The sequence below is a fragment of the Ostrinia nubilalis genome, chromosome 8 (assembly GCF_963855985.1).
Source record: "Ostrinia nubilalis chromosome 8, ilOstNubi1.1, whole genome shotgun sequence".
NCBI lineage: Eukaryota > Metazoa > Arthropoda > Insecta > Lepidoptera > Crambidae > Ostrinia > Ostrinia nubilalis.
Genome location: NC_087095.1, coordinates 12,742,045 through 12,760,056, shown reverse-complemented (window position 1 = coordinate 12,760,056; position 18,012 = coordinate 12,742,045). Strand labels below are relative to the sequence as shown.

The window sequence follows — 18,012 nt, the reverse complement described above, 5'->3', positions numbered from 1 at the left end:
TCACCATAGATAACGTATCACTGTAGCAATGCCAGGATAATAGGGATGATGACTGGGTAATGAAATCTAAATTCTATTTAGTCCGTCAGACAGATAATAAAAAAAATTTGGACATATCTTTTTTAATTTTTTTCATAATCGAATAATTACAGTATTATATTGAGTTGAAATGTCGCGTGACGTCACTTTTGAGTAAAAAATCTACTCAAGCGTGACGTAACGCGCCATTTCAACTCGATGTAGCACTGTTATTATTTAATTATGAAAGAAAATAAAAAATACGAGTCTAATATTTTCTAATTATCTGTCTGACGGACAAATATTGAAATTTTGTCATGTAGCCTATTTTGTACCAATCATTTTGCAGCCTGAAGCAAATATTTTTTGGGCGGTTGTTTCATATTTGCAAGCTCCTAAGCAAAGTGAGAATAATAACGGTCTAAAGTAAGGATTGCTATTAATTCACTGGCAATATAATATCGGAACTTGGATTCAGCTTTGTAACTTTGCCGAATAAAAGTTTAAACATACGTACATAATTGTTTATTTACAACAACACAGTTTAATGACATCTATCGAATTTAAAATAAATTAAGTTCTGGATCTTCATTAGGAAAAGTACACATTGCTTTATTTAGCAAAATGTGGGTAAAATAGTACACGAATTGAGAACTAGATGGCAGTGTTCCGGTAAAAAAAGCTTAACTAGTGACATCTATTTTTTATTTTTGTTACTATGTATAACTTGGTACGCCATCTAGCGGATCTTTAAACATATTTCATCAACGCCTGCTTTTTATTGCCAGACACAAAACATTTGTTATCTTTAGAATACTGTTAGTAGATGGCGCTGACTGTTCACAATCACAAACTTTTTTGATCTATTATACAATGTTTTGGTTCCGAAGAATAAAGCATAACAAACCGGCTTCAAATTACTATCAAAATTATCAAACGTACTATAATATTATTGTTATTGCCGGGTGTTACCTCATGTTTGTTTGTTTATATTCTTACACAAACTTACGAGAAAAAATTGTCCCACGCACGCACACGAAGGTTTCATTGCAACAGACAAAACACCAACCACATTTTGAAGTGGGGCAAGAGGTGTGGCGAGATATCATCTAATAGTTTCTCAGAAGCAATATTTTCGGTAAGTTGCTCAAACTTATTGAACCTACAGTTAAACTGGCCCTTTTAATTGTTTTGATGTTTGTGGATAACTGGTAGCTTCTGCGGCTGTTTTGCAACTTTGTATTTGATACATTTTGTTCATGTGCTTCTTTTTCTTTTATATTCAGGGGTGAAAGAAAACGAGTGAATAATATACATCATGACGGAATTTATTTCTCATTACCTCAACGAAAGATTACAGTTTTCTAAACAAAAGTAACATCTCGCGCTAAAATTACTGTTATAACATTGTAATTCTCTACTCAACAGTTAGAGTTTAACGAAAATAATCATGGCTGAATTGTACCTATTAGCTATCAACTTAATTCTCCAAAATATCTGGCTCAATATGAGCTATCATAATTCTCATCCGGCGGTCCTTTCAACTATGATTTTAATTTTAATTGACAAGGTATTAAAGGCAATTCAGAACTTATACATTCGTTATTAATCATTATTTCATTCCTACATTATTTATCACAGTAAGGACCGGGCGAAAATCGGTAATTAACTACATCATGCAAGTAACGTAACATTCAACCACAGACCTCTTCAGTGCTCCATGCGCTATTGGATACAGTCAATAATATCAGAAAATATATTGATTTGAAAGTTGAAGATGTGTGTCACGTTACATAATAATTGTACCATAATTCAGTCTCACTCACAACACAAAATGAATGATATAAAAATACTGCATCAAACAATAAGGTGTTATACAATATCATCATACAAGACATACAGTACGCGTGTATAGCTTCACAAACTATTTGATCGATGTTCGCACATGAATACGACCATGTCTAGAATAAGTTAATGAACTACAAAATGCCCTAAATAGTCAAAACATTACATTTAACAAGGCATCATCTTCATAATTTTATATCATAATTATTGGATTTTCGTCACTAGTGTGCGCGACCGCACCTTCCTATTTCATTCATAACTTTAAATTAATTAAACTAAATTCATTTGACTATCACTCATGCTTACACAACATTCGAAATTCTGCAACGGAACAACACTCACAAACATCAGTGTTCTAATACTTAATAATACGATTCTAGGCTTTAAATCACAATATTTAAGTGCTGAACGAAGGGAATAGTTAGTACATTGGTCAATAGAATTAAATAATTGGTCGAAACGATATGTTCAAAGATAAGAGGCTGTTGGGCCGTGCAGATGTTCTAAGATAAAGTTTTTGATGTTCAAGATATGAATATGATATTTTCAACCGCGGACATGGGTTGAAGTCACAAGTCCTTCGCAGTCGAAGATTCCTGCTTCAGTTCTGTTGCTAAGACGTATTGTTTCGAGGTGGTTAATACACGTAGATCTCTTTGAGCTGGGGCTTGAGCTCGGGTGGAATCGTGTACACCTCTTGTTCGGGCTTCTTCTTCACTAGCCGCTTCCATCGGCCACCGATGTTCTTGCGGAGACTGCGGAAACTCGCACGCTCATTGCCCATCGGCTGCAAAGGGTTGTCCTGTAAAGAGGGAAACAGACCGTAAGCCCAATGACCTCAAAATTTCACCGCGCCATTTGGGAAGTAAGAAGGCAGACATAAGTTTGTTGACCTAAGTGTGGTGCCCGATTTAGCGGTTCCGTTACCGTCCCCGATGCGTTTGCTGCATTCACACCGGTGAAACCACTTCCAGCCGTTACACAATGCCCTCTCGAGTTATTTCGAGACGTTGCTACCCGACAAGAAGGTCGTTCAGAGAATTCGTCGAAGGGATTTTTTGTTGCTCACAATTGAAACCGCGTCTGTTAACGAAACCGGATGACTTGAATGCCTCGGCTGCTAACAAAAACATGGAACGTTTGTCTGCGGAGACATTGTTTGAAATGTGGGAGAAGTCCCACATGAGTAGGAAGCTAATGTTGCGAAGTAACCGTTGAGGCCATACGTGATCGAGGCAAGCCTTGAATACGCTATTCAAAGGCGCATTAGCATTCTCTGCTTCCTGGTGCCGTATCGTGTGTTCATGCGAACATTTTACAACCGTCGTATTGGTCGCGTTCTATAAACAATGAATGAGAAACGGTGTATAGGCAGACCTCGGGAAGCGATTATCGGAGCATGATATTGAGGTCGCTGTGTTTTACAAGATCGAAATTGCAGTATACACGAATATTCTGCATTAGCCTCCTTTGTTCAAACAATTGCAAAGAAAGAAGGTCGAAGTATTACGACATGGTCGCCTTGTGGCTTGTGCTGTTGCTGTTGTGCAGCTTTCTATTCGACAAGCGTGTCCCGACATTTAAATTTATTTCGCACTTAGATATCGTTGCCTGCTGCGAGTATGAGCAACTCTCTCTCGAGTGGGGACGTGGGTCGGACCAGTCACGATTTCTTTCGCATCATAACATAATGCAGCGTACCCAACAACTTTCCATATTGTTTGGACGTTGCCAAGGCGATATGATTTGCTGGCGCGAATGGCGAATGCAACAGAGACGCTGTTAAAATAGCATTGGGGTCAAGTATAACGGCTGGAACTGGTTTCGTTTCTTGAAATAGAGCGTTGGTATTGGGTGTCTTTAGTTGTGGGGGAAGTACTGGTTCTTTAATTATTAAAGTTTAATATAAGGTTTGTACTGACCTGATCGTGAGAATAGACGTAAGGCGGAGGCAGCGGAGGCGGGAATTGCCACAAGGGCTGCTGGCGGAAGGCGAGGGGCTCGGAGGGCGGCGCCGGCGGGGCCTGCAGCACCTCGGCCGGGTGCACCGAGGCCGAATGCTCCTCTCGCTTTCGCAGCTTGCTGTGAACGATGCGAATCGCCATCATAGTTCCGTTGTTCCCAACCATATTGGAAAACGGTCCGTCGACGCAAGAATAACTGAACACACTGGGCTGGATCACAGGTAACAAGTTCCAGTCGGGCAGTCACAACATTATTTTCAGCTTCAAAGTTTTCACTCACAGCCGTATCACGGTCAAACGACGCGCGTAACTAATAACTAAACTTTAAATAAATTATCACAATTATTTTAGTTAAGGCTATTGCACATATCACTGTTCATAGGAACGCGCGGGAGACCGCGTTATGCGAGCGATGAGCTGCGCGGTGACTAGAATTTTTCGTGAAGATTGGCCGGCAGGTGCCTAGCAAAGCGCTCGCTCGTGCCAAACGACCTCTACGGAGTACTCCATGCGTCTGAGTTGAAGTGGAGGGGCGCGCATGGGTTTTATAGAGGCGGCGTGACGCGGCGCCGGCGCGGGGGGAGGGAGCGGGCCTGGCGATGTGGCCGTTTTCCGCGAAAAACTACGGTGATGATGGCGCCGTCGTCGATACTATCGTAGTGGAATGACGCACCCAAAGGCCCGACCGTTGGTTTGTCCCGTTTACTTGAGCTCTAACACTTAAACGTTCGGTATATTCCGTAAAGAACGGCTGTGAGTGATACGCAATTGTAAGTTCAGATATTCTTGCCTCGAAGTTCCGATAGACATGCAATTCATATTCATATAAACAATCCTTAATACATAAACAGACATCAATGTAATAACAAGACACACCTCCACAATTAGATAAAGCGAACCAGCGCAGTAACTTAACGCACGCCAGTATCGATCATATCGTTGATAATAAAGCAAAGAGAGACAACGTTCAGCATTTCACTATTAACAGAGTTCAAAGTCCACATATAAATATGCACAATGATCTATACTATACAGTAGTACGCACAGCTGGGCTTACGGATGGAGTAAGCGCATTGGCTGACGTTGCATCTCTTTCCATTAGACTGTTGCACGCGCGTGCACAGAAGGGAGGCCTATATTTAGCGGTTTCGCCTTCAAAAGGCAAAGTAGGGCTACAGGGCAAGGGAGAGCGGGAAGGTGCAATGCCCCTAGCCACTCCTAACTCAACTAAAGCCCCGGACTTTGACTTGAATGCTGGGAGAAAAAACACAGGTAGTGAGTTTAAGAGGCGTTCGTTACCCTTCAAGAACGTCTAGAGGATATCGTCAACGCAAAAAGAATAGCGTTCGACGAAGTCTTTATGCCTTTAGTTTCTTATTTCAACTCGAAAGTATGAAAGCAGATACCTACGTTTTAAAATACAATTCAAATTGCCTCAGGGTATTATGCAAGTAGATCAAATGCAATATGGCGCACGAAAACATTTGAATTGAATAGATAAGTATTTAAATACGTGTTTAAATCGTCTCGTTGAACAAAACTGTCAAGGGCACGTGTCAGCTTAGAAGATATCCAGTCATTTTTCATACTGCATCTTATCTCTGCAAGTAATCTTCTAACATTTCAAGAGAGATAGAGTATTCTCTATTCTTCAGAAAACTATATTTTTAAAACATCAGTTTAACGACAACATAAAATTAAACCACATTTCTTTATGGTGGGCACGATAGAGAAAACTATTAAAATTTTACAACATGTTAGCAGTAATAAAACTTAAACGTCAGTCTTCACAATAGCTCAAGGCTTTCTCTTCCAAATCTCTGAACTTCCATTTTTCATGGATTCAAAACTTTTTGTTCGAAGATTTATAACAAAGGACTATACCTGGCCCTTTTCAATGAAGCATTCAACCGTTAAAAGAATCCTTCGGAGAACGATAGCTCAGCTAATAATAATGAGAATGTTCTTTATTCTAAGTCCAACGATACTAAACATTGTAATGTTTTGAGAAACGTGCCCCTTAAATGGTACGCGGTAGGTATTCAAATCGAACACGAGAATCACGAATCGATCGTATGCTATTCGACATGAAAACCTTGATAATATTTCTATTAACTTAAGATTTATACACACGTCCGCGTAACGCGCGATAACGAAATCTCAGTTGGCAATAAGAGTGATGTAATTTTTTTCGCTTACGGTCACTTTCTCATTACTTTGTATGATTGACAACTAATTGATTGGCGTTTAATCAGAACTGCGGTTCAGCTGTTTATGTTGCAAAGAGCTTACGTAACTAAAACACAAGATAACAAAATTGATGATTTAGTTTGAATCTGTATTAAATGTTTAAAATTAGTTTCAGATTTTACAAACGTTGCAAATCGTTTTAAATTCAGGTCACCTACATTTTTTCAATAACATCTGTATTGACCTAATGATAATGTCCAAAGTAGCTAGCAGCAAATAAATAGGTAAACTTCGATTTTTAGCGTAACACTCGTTGCATAATTCCGACAAGTATGTACTTGGCCGATTTTTTGTTTAAAAGCTAATTAAAATAAGATGCTTATAATATTGCTTACGTTACTGCAAAAATTGTTTTTACCGTTACGTCAATCGAACTCACGCTATCTATTACATTTATTATGGATCTCGGTAAGTAGCTAATTAATCATTTTAATCTTATGTAGCTAATTTGTTCGATTGTTAACGTTCAAATCGAACATTTACCAAAATTCCATCGTTATAAGTAATTTCTAAACTACTACCTATAAATTAAAGTGAGAAAAACAGTTAATCACGGAACAACAGTTAGAAATCTAACGGAAAGAAGAAACATGAGTTTCCTGATATAACCATTAGCTTTGATCAAATTTCTTCAAATGCAGTATTTATTTTGACTGTAACGGACACGTGCTCGCAACAGGATATTAATGTTTAACATAACATCATAACAGTGAATTAGGAATTACGTAAACCCAATCAAATAATATCGTAAAGATAATGACTTGCTTTTCCCTCGCCACTATCAGAAGATACCAACAGAAGATAAACATTATCACTGGATGTGATTCTAGAGTTTTACGATTATGACACTTTTGTTTTATGCTTATTGAAGAAATCAGTGATTTACGATCTTTCAATAGATACACGTTTCGGGTTTTTTGACATTTCTGAATAATACGTAATATCAATATAACGATCAACAGGAAAAGTTGATGATTGATTTATATCATAAGAGGAAAAGTACAAGCAATGGATGCTGATATTCGAAATAGCTTGACCAATAAAATAGACCCAATCAGTGAAAGCCAAATTAGAACGGGGAAAATTTGACCCACGATAAAATAAATTAGAAAATATTTGGAGCGAAAATTCAAAGCGAAGTATCGACTTCACTGCAGCAAAAGCAAAGCGGACAGATGATGCAATAGAAAAAACTAGACTAAAAGTAATAGAAATCAGCTAACCCGACAAAGACGAGCTCGATACGAATCAATCAATAAAATGGTTATTAGTCTCATTCAAGTTTGATTATTGACGTCAAAGGAACGATCGAAGTCAAATGGAGTAAATATTTGATATGGTGTACGGTTACCTACACTTGTTACGTCATTCTAAGAAATTACACAAATACAGAAAATAAGGGTCTCAGGGACTAAACTGGTGCCTGCAAACAACCACCGATAAATATAAAATCCAATGTATTTTAATAGGGAATATAGGGATATACCACCAAAACTAAAAATCTGTATTTCTTTCTGAGCTTCCTCTGTTCGGAGTATGCTTTAGATATGATTAGTATGATTACCTACAAGAAATTACGGTTGAAATTGTCTAAAAGATAAGGGAAAGGGTAAGTTTTAGTTTTATCACTAATTCTAGTTTCCTTCAGATTTTAATAGAAGAAAAAGAGGAACTTAATCTTGGTGAATGCTTTACAGATTTAGTATCATTATTAGTCATATATTTATTACACAACAAGTTGTTTGGAATTCCTAAATACGTCTTGATCTACCTATTAGGGTAAGGAAAATCTTGGGAAATTTTGCAAGTAAAAGCTACTTCCAATTTGGGATTCGTGCTGTACAAGTTGTGGGTATTTTGTGAGGAAAACCGATGGAGGAAAACTGTAAAATCTAATCTCATCATCATATTAGTGTCAATTGAATTCAATACTTGGATAGAACGACACGCCGCCGCCGTTTGTTAGATCTTTAGAAGCTTTCAATTTACAAACTAATGAAATGCAATTAAGTAGAATTTTGACCTACTCATGGAAATTGAATTCACTAAATTGGAAGTGCCGGACAGGTAAGTTGGTCTCGTAAGGATAATAATAATTATGAGTTAATTCGTTTCCTAACTCTCAAATAAGTAACTAACGATAAAGGTCTTCTAATGGCATTGTATTTAAGACTTTTCAAAATTCAATGCAATCAAAATCCTGGTTACTGTCTTGTGCATTGGTATAAATGTTTGTATTTAAATCCACAACACCAATTCTGAGAAGCAAATGATTATACATACTGTCAGGTCGTTTAAATTAATGAGTTGACCAGCTAACTGCAGACGATGTTTTATACACAGACAGGACGTCACGAAGTTTAAATTGGCCGGCATTAAACATCGGTTAATCTGGATACAGTTTCTTGCCAAGCTTTTGTTTATGCAGCACCTTGTCAGTGTTTATGAAATCGTCGTATAGTGGTTATATAAACGTCGGAAGAAAGTACCGCACCTGCACAAGCGCCCACCTGCTCATAAGCTGTAGGTTAACGTGTTACCAATATAGACAGAAGGTGAACGCCTGTACAACCTCCGTGGTAACCTTTTTAACAAACGAGACACTACCGCCGATTCTAATTAATTTGCCATTTATAATAACACGAACATTTCTTCCGCGTGTTTCTATATTGTACTGCGGAAGCTATTAGACTTTTTGTATTGCAACGTTTGCGACTTGTAAATAGACAACTTGTTAAAATGAAACAGTCCGATTAAACGTTTACTTCATAATTAATTCGTCTGTTACTTCGTTTAACTAATTAACATTGTAGATGGGATATTATTCGTCGGTCACTCGTCAGTCTAGATTCGATCGGAGGCATTGTCCGACCGGCCACGACCTTGCCGGGCTCTTGCGGTCATCAGACGGTTCCTGCTGAGTTATACTTAAACCGGCCACTTTTTGTCAGCCTCGACTTAACGCCTTCGACTTCTGACTCATATAAAATGGACGGTTCAAAATAGAACCACGTTAGATATAACAACCAATCACCAGACGCGGAAACTTCTGAACAGCAACGAATTAAGTCTATTTTAGTTCCAAATGCATACGATAGTTAGGCGAATAAAGAGACTGGAGTGTGGCCAATGGCGAATAATTCGCCTTGACCAATTAGAAGTCAACCTTGCAGAGTGTCGGAATGATAGCAAACGAGTTCCACGCAGTGGCGTACCGCTTAAAGAAATGAATTTTATATCACCCTAAATGTCAGCTGAGGTGTATCCAAGTTCAATCCAATTATCACAAATGGCACATGACATCACAGTTCACAGCACAACACCTGAATACATACTGTTTTCCGTTATATTTAGTGTAAAAGCGGCATCGTACCATAAGGATAACGATGGGAATTACCCGCGCTCGAAGGGGTTGTTCCTGTCCCTCCCGCAGAGGCAGACGATGGTCTTGTTGAGGGACAGCACGATCAGGGAGTTGTGCTCGAGGACCACGCCAACCTCGCAGTTTTCCTCTTTACACTTCATCGCCTCGACGGCGATCGGAGCGAAGAGCATCGAAACGCGGGACACTTTGTACAGGGTAACGAAGCGGGAAGCGAACTGCGTCGGGCCGCACGGCCGCGCGGTTTCGCGCAGCGGGTTCAACACATAGGTACAACCGATCCGGCGGTGACTATTTGACTGCCTGAGCGTCGGCCGTGGCGCCGGCAGCACGCTCGCGCAGCGGTGGGTGGCGAACGCACCTCTCCCGTTACCTTATTGCTATGTTATGGGGACTCGACCCCGCAACGGAGCCCTCCGCAATCAACCGCATTACCGTGTTTCGCTTCAACATCACTTAACAAATGAACACCATTAGACATAGATAACGCTGACGTGTAGAACTAATTATCACATTGTCCCGAACGTCTTTCAATTCGATAAAGCCTGAAAGCGGCTTTGTTATTCACCCGTGGTGGGGTAACTGAAAACAGATGGACGTCAACGGATGTCGCCGCGATGCCGCATTCATACATAACAAATACTGGTGTCTGCCGAAGACAATCGGTCAGGCTTTGTTTAAGTAACAAATGAATATATCGAGGTTTACATTATGAATGCTCCCGTAACGCATCACTGGGCCGAGAGAATAAAGATTTGAATATGTTAAGGTTTATTTACAATGCGTTTATCAGCTTGACAGACATAAGCGGTTGGAATTGACATTGGATGTGATTCAATGATATCGAAAGTGCTCGAATCGCACCTAAAAGAAAATATTGTGATTTATACCGAACTGGCGGCATTCTCGGGCAGTTCGATCAAACATTGACGTCAAACCAAACCTACCTCATGATGAAACGAGAGCTGATAGTGGTTGCTATAACACCATTATTTTACGATTAGATAACCGGGCAGTTCAGCGAATTCAGAGAACACTTCTGAACAGCAAATAATAACATTTCAGGACTATATAAAGTTATTTTAAAGTTAAATTGTATGTTCTGTTGTAATGCAAAAGAAAAGAAGATCGCATGGGAATATTCTGTTCTGTTGTAATGCAAAAGAAAAGAAGATCGCATGGGAATATTCTGCAGTACTTGCATTGGGCAACAAAGGCACTAAATGGAAGCACCAACAGATGCAATGGTGGGGCAGTCGTGGGAACACCATGGCAGTGATGGCTGACACGTCATGGTGGTACATTGAGTGACCTCCACGTTGGGCATGAATGGCACACAATCACAAATCAAGGCACGAATTGTGACAAGGGACACCGATGGACGAAATGTGCCAGATTCAATTGAATGACTCATTGAACTTGAAAGTGAATGTAAGCGGACCTAAAAATACCTTTGTGAACCTTTAAAGATAACGAGCCTACCTTTTTTGAACGTTCATGGAAAATATTACAAACCTAGTTATTAAATTTTTTATCATAGGCCGAATTTCTGTTCAGAACATGAACCAATGCTCAAGCAATAAACTCAAACTCAAATCCTTGAGTATGAATAAAATATATTATTTATATTAACTCCGCAACTCTGTTGTCGTCAGAATAATATTTATTTATGCAAAACGGTGCCAATTGGACATATTCCCAGAGAACCAAATTCATGGGACGTAATATCCGACGATATAGTAGGTGGGTCTATAAAACACCAAGATTTGGACCAAAACCACAATAATTATAATGACCTGGAATAAATAAATATATCACACTCGAATCAAATTACATGAGACAATTAGTAGACAACTGGTGCTTGCTTGCCAGTTGTCAAACAAAACGTTTTGACTATTAGAAAAGATTGAATACTTTCAAGATATTTAACGAATTCCAGAAACTTATACAGTCATCGATAAACAAATGGGCATCATTAAGAAGAATTCCATTCCAAACAGTGAAAGAAATCAGTCAAAGATAATCCCGTAAGTGTCAAGTGATAACAACATTGTTTGGTAGCTCTGTAAGTCTAGGATTAGAATTAGGAACATACCAAAAATTTTAATACCGTAGGAGATAAGATAAATAGTTGAATAACAAAATAAATATTGTTTGTATTATATACAGTCCTCATGGTATATCTTTAATACACCCTTATTTATGAACGAACAAAACATCTTTTTAGTAAAATAACACATATGATTTACTGGCGTAACGGAATGAAAATGTTACCGTCACGTTGTTGGGTCGCTCAATATCGGAATTGTAATATCGGATCTCGTATTCCGAGATTCCGAGATTCCGATATTCATGCCCTAGTTGTGGAGAAAAAAACTTTCATTAAAAAAAATAAAATTACAAAAAATCCAAGTTTACAAAAATACAACCTGGATTTCAAAAATAAAATCTTGGATAAATCACCGAGCCACCAAAATATGAGATTGAACCCAAATCTCTGGATGACTTCATACCCTTTGTAAACATAGTGATTGATAGACAGTTATACACTTTTTTGTTTTACCAAGAAGTCCAGTTTTACTCCAAAACACCCTTTCGATAGCAGAATATTCGTAGCGATGATAGAACCAACAGACCGCCCAAGGTACGTGTTGATAGCAGTTTAAAATACCATTGATGCTACAAATCGTAATTTTAAAACAGCAAAACGGTCAGTGAAAATATACAGAGACCATTGTAAAACATGTCCAGACGGACTGTAGGAGAATTGGCTGCTATCCAATTTGTAATCTTTGCGAATTTTGAAGTTTCATTGTGAATTTCGAAATCTGTGATCTTGACTTGATAACAGAAAAAATAAATTCATTGATTAACTCAGTCTGAATGATAGTTTTAAACTTTGAAATTAGATGTAATTGCTTGATTAATTGTTAAAATTTTCAAGCAAAAAAAGAAGTTAGCTGTCTTTAACAAATACGATTTTTAATTCACCTAATTGGTGGGATGATTATTTAATTATATTTTCATCAATTTGCCTAGTTGAAAGTTGAAACTGAGCGAGTGATTGATGTTAATTAAAATTTATTGCAAATAGATAAAGTGTCTACACGTGAATTTCTTTGCATAACCCGGTCGTTGGAGCAATAAAACTTAAACCTTTTGCAACTGGCTAACATTTTTTGTAAGAATATAATAATTTCAACACTGCGCTTCTTGATTAAAAGCGGTAGTTTCTTTTTAGAAAATCATTTTTGGTGAAAATGGGCTAAAACTTTCAAGCAATAGAAAATAACAGATTTAACACTGAAAATAAAATTCTGATGAATAAATTCAAGAAATATTATTTCAGGTCAGTAAGGTGAGGTCACCTGTTCTGTAATCGGTAGATACTTCCAACACAATAAAAAACGTTTTTACCATCAATTAGGTATATTAATCAGTTAATCATCATAATTTATATAAATTTAAAATAAAAGGACGGCGATTATATTATTAATAATGAGCTATCAACTCGAATTAAAATACAAGCGGTATTAATTAAACCATTAAATAGGCATGTCCCATCGCGGATATATCAATTAGGTACTTTACCAAGGACAGGGCGAATTGAAACAGAATGCTATGTTCGGTGAGAACCGGATTTTTCTGGCTGAAAATGGACGAAGACTTTGTCAATGGAAGACGTCATGGGAATGTGTCAATTTGTCAGTCCTTTTCTAGAATGGCCATTAGAGTGGACAATATGTAAAGACAATTATTCCGCCATAAATATGTACTGTACCTAGTCCTACCTACATCCTACACAATGTTTGAAAAGTAAGATATACTACGGTAACTAATACTAATGTACAAATTCCGATTTTAGTTTATATTCAAATGAAGTACAATTTATTTGTTGTGTTGTTTGTTATGCTTAAGTAGGCAAGATATGGTAAGTACATTCCATATCGTTTTAATTTAAAGTAATAATCCTAAGTCATAATCACAGCCTTCACTTAACTGATAATTCAGTGACAGAAAAACAATAATGTTATAAGTAAGATTAATCACTCTTTGTCTAATTTAGTAGATTTAAGTCATCTCATCATGACACCAAAGGATAAGATTAACCGCATTTTTAAAGATTTAGATGGCATAATAGACGTACCCTCCACTCCATACAGATTAGGAACAAAATAATTTATTTAGTTCCTTAACATTCTAAAGAAAACTACGTTATACATATTCCTAAATATTTTAAGCATTTAATTATGTAATTCTTTAAACAATAAACCTAACATAAAGAATGTAATATTTTTTTGTTGTACTCCATCTAGAAATACTCGAAATTATTCTACTCAAACAAAGTGTATTTATTTAAAACCATTAGATATAAAATAAACTACATAGAAACAATAAGATTGTTAATATTACCTGTTGATAACTGCTGGTTGGTGGTAGGTAAATAATTATTTATTCCCGCAATACAATCACTTTAATTTTTACTTACATTTTTTTCACCAACTGCCTAATCGACCGATGTATAATATTGATGATCAACATCATTTTAATACTAAAATATAAACTATAACAGTTAACAAATAACAATGGTATAAATAAATTAACAAGACGTCCACCGAAGCAAACGACCTACGAACTAATAGAAAGTCATTCTGGAATCTGTATATCCCAAAAGGTTAGGGTATTTGAAGAAAAAATATTTTTAAACTACCTCCACTTTTCTTTTATTTTTTAGAATCAATATTTGAACATTTGATTCAAACTACTTAACATAGCTAGTAGGTTAAAATAAGGTTGATTTGCCATATTTGTCAAGTATTCGTTTGCTTGTTACCATTGAAGTAATTTTAGTTTATTTTATAATATTTAGAATAAACTTAGCATAATTGAAAGAAACCTCACAATCCCTTACATGGTTTCTTTAGAGGGTTTTTGTTTAACTATAAGATTATACCCGGATTCAAGTAATAGTTGTTGCAAATATGTAACATTGTAATTGTTAACAAAATGACTGTGAACGTTTATGTAAGGTTGATTTTATCAGTTGGTACGTAACGACAGTGGCCAAACTACTTGGAACTGGTATTTCATGTAATTATCTTGAAGTATTATTGTTTTACGTGTAATATAGTACAATTTCATTTATGTTACATATTTTTTTCTTGCATTTATTTCATAATTACACTATATTTTTCCTAGCTCACTTAGGAACTATTGCAGCAAGATTGAAATGAACAATACTCGTACAAATTATAATTTTTTTTTATTTCTTTTCCTTTTTAAATCCTAACATAATAATTCACAATTCTGAGATCTACATTGCGACTGAGTTCTATAACGATGTAAGCTTGCTAACAATGAAACAAGCGTGCGTGCGCGCACTTTTTACATTGTTTATCATTGCAAACAACACTGCATGATCGGTCACTCAGCCGCTCTATCGCCTTGAGCCAGCGATTAGACTTAAATTGCTCAAGTGCTCAAACCAAGCTTACCACGTTACGTCATAGTGCAGCTGTTGGCCAACTAAGAGAAGTTTATTTACACTAAACGACAAAATTTAAGCAATTTATGAAAATAAATAGTAAAAAAATATTGTAGGCGGTCATCTCTGGAACAACTAATAAAATTTAAAACAACACTATTACTGCGTGTAATAAGACGAAAATTTCCCGAGTTATTTTTTTTTTAATGTTATTAGTTTATAGCCTAAATTGCTTGCTTATAAATAGACAAAAGTTTCTTATTTAATCTGACAGATTACAAGCTAAACGTTTTCTTTACAGGTTTGGTTTAGAATTATTTTAGTCCTCAAAAAGTGTTCATTATTTTATGGCAAAAGGATGTTTTTTGTGACCGTAATATGGCAAAGTCACCCCTGTCATTCACCCCTATAGAAAACGAGCTGCGTCATTTCACAAAAAGAAAAGAAGTTACAATGACCTATGTCATTCAATTTATGTTCTGTAGGTATACTTAACTTCATCGCTATTCGCTACACGTTCTAGTAATGCTGATTTTATTTTGTCTTATTAGGCTGTCGGGTTTCTAGACGGGTCTACATAACGGCCATTGACTGCAAAGTTGTCTTCTAATTTAAAAATGGCAAAATCTTCCACTCGCTTTAGATGTTGACGTCCTTTTCACGGACGATTTATACTGTCCGAGTCAGTCACGTTGCATAAGTATTCATATGTAAATGCCACTTAGGCGGTAGATAGAGCAGACAGTTGGAATGGAAGGCCTTTTGTGACAGGAACTGTATCCGCAGATTATGTAACGGCTGCGATAACATTGCGTGCAGTCTGGATAACGCAATACTGAATTGTGTTTTAAACGATATTACATTCAAAATATGTAAATACAACAACAGTAACCGAACAGACTGAACCGACAGAAGTAGCGGAAAAATTCAAAATTTGAAGAATAACTGATGGAAAATATGGTGACACACTAAATAACAATAACACTTCTGAGTTGTATGTTGCTGTCTTGAAATAAATATTGTCTTTAGTTAAAAGAAACAGTTACAAAACAGTCTACCATACAAATAGTTCGTAACAAAAGACACATATGAAAGTTAACGCGTAAGCAACAAACTACAGATTTTGCCTGGGCACAATCCAAGTCCAATTGTTTTAAAACAATTGCAGCAGACTGAATTGGTTGACGACCCACTTCTCGATGCTTGGAAGATCACAAGTCCAATTCTCTAATGTTTTTCTAAAGAGCTATAATTATTAGAGAGTAGTCGTATTGAAAAAGAAAACGTTATTGAAAATATAAACAAAATCATTGAAGAAATTCAACTGGTCTTCACATTAAACCCTTTTAGCCTTATGTAAGCAGACTGCAGCTATAACATGTTTGTATATCTGTCAAGCAAACATTAAATTGAATGTTGTACTAACAAAGCACAATGAGGCTTCTTATCGACTAAAGTCAAGGATCTGAAACCTTACAGTAATGGTAATAGGCAGAAAACTTTTAAATCAGAATGCCGTTGAAAAGCAATTTCAAAGTTTGTTTAGACTTTACCCAGGAAATGGCTTCATCGGCTGGGAATGCAAATAATTGCACGTTTCTCATTGTCACTGTGCCAAAATGCACTAATACTTAGAGCCAAACTAAAGACATTAAGAAAACTCGAGAGACTAGGTAAAGGATATTGTTATTATTTTAATAGCGCCATTAAGAAGCTAAAATCGTTATTTTTGTACAAAGTAAACAATGAACTGACTAAACGCTAGTTGGTTAAATATAGGCAAAAATAAAGATGAAAAACAAAAACAATGGGCGACGGTAATCTTATACCACCTCCGTCTTCCATCTTGCTCATTTGCCTTCTGTCCCATAAAATTATCTGCTGTTGAGTACACACAGACAGCATGCGCTCTTTCTTAAGTAAATAGGTACTTTATTATTAATTTGTACTATTATCCTAAATAACTTAAGTATCCTTAAGTATGTTAAGTACTTCATCACGTTCATCTTGTTTCCTTTAATAAGAATGGATCTCATCTCCCAGTATATCATTGTTCGTGAAATAGCGGACTGTATCGGATTCAAGGAGGGAAAACATCAACAGCATCGGTTGACGGTTCATCATGCATTGTCTCGTGAGTGTTATGTAACAACTGCGGGTATGCACCTGCAATACCTGCATGCATACCTTTGTAGTTGGAACTTTATTCATTTGTAATTAAATCAAATCATCAAAATTGAATTTTGCATGTCATACCTTTACCATTCTTTTCTTTATTTTGGCTATATGGTAACTTTTTACATTTTTTTATATGGGACACACTGAAAACCAGCGCCGTGGCCTTCGTCACCGTGGGCCACGGCATATGCTGAGTGGGGTCCCGTTGCAGTGGGCATCTTGTTGGTGAATGGGTGGCACTGCTCAGTTTACTCTTGTTTTTATTTTTTCTTCTTTTATTATTATGTGCCACTGTCATGTCTATGTAATTGCCTGTATTTGTGTGATGTCCATTGTAATAAATGTATATTTCTTTCTTTCTTTTTAAATTCACCTAAGAGACTCCAAAAAGTTTCGTTTCCTTTGAAAAGTATAAATCCATTCCAAAGTAGGTAATACTTTTTTGTTAAACAGCCCTGATATCAGACCTTATTTTTTACCATAATTGTATCTATCCCAAAAAAGATCTTTAGAATGTCGCCCAAAAAGGTCCACAGCTGGTGCGCCAATAATGGGTCTGGGATCGACATGTGTGGGACCATCCGTCATGTGTCACATTCTTCATTCTATCGTGTGAACTAAACTCAAATTTTCTCTTATTTTATGTTGGCTTGGTAAAAAGTTTTAAATACTCGTAGGTTGATAAAGTTGGGGAGCCTTTACCCCTGAACGGAGTTTTAAGAATAGCCTGCTTATAATTTTACTAAGGAATGGTGAAATAAATTATCCGATTCATTATGGCTACCTATTCGTCTTTCTGCTTTTACAGCGGTCCCTATTAACATATCCCACAATTCAAACTTTTTGCTCTTATACGCCAAGTTTCTCGATAAACTCAATTTACTGATCCG

General features: G+C 36.7%; 1 protein-coding gene across 3 annotated transcripts in view; it reads right to left on the bottom strand.

Annotated features, from left to right (window-relative positions):
• Nucleotides 1-1,325: 1,325 nt before the first annotated feature.
• The window catches only part of LOC135073978 (uncharacterized), a 287,319-nt gene continuing 270,632 nt past the window's right edge, over nucleotides 1,326-18,012 (bottom strand). For all 3 annotated transcript variants that reach the window (XM_063968258.1, XM_063968259.1, XM_063968260.1), the window contains 2 exons: nucleotides 3,786-3,945; nucleotides 1,326-2,665 (listed from right to left, as the gene is read on the bottom strand). In XM_063968258.1, coding sequence (XP_063824328.1) covers nucleotides 2,501-2,665; nucleotides 3,786-3,945 — 325 coding nt within the window. In that variant the 3' untranslated portion in view covers nucleotides 1,326-2,500. The remainder of the gene's footprint in view (nucleotides 2,666-3,785; nucleotides 3,946-18,012) is intronic.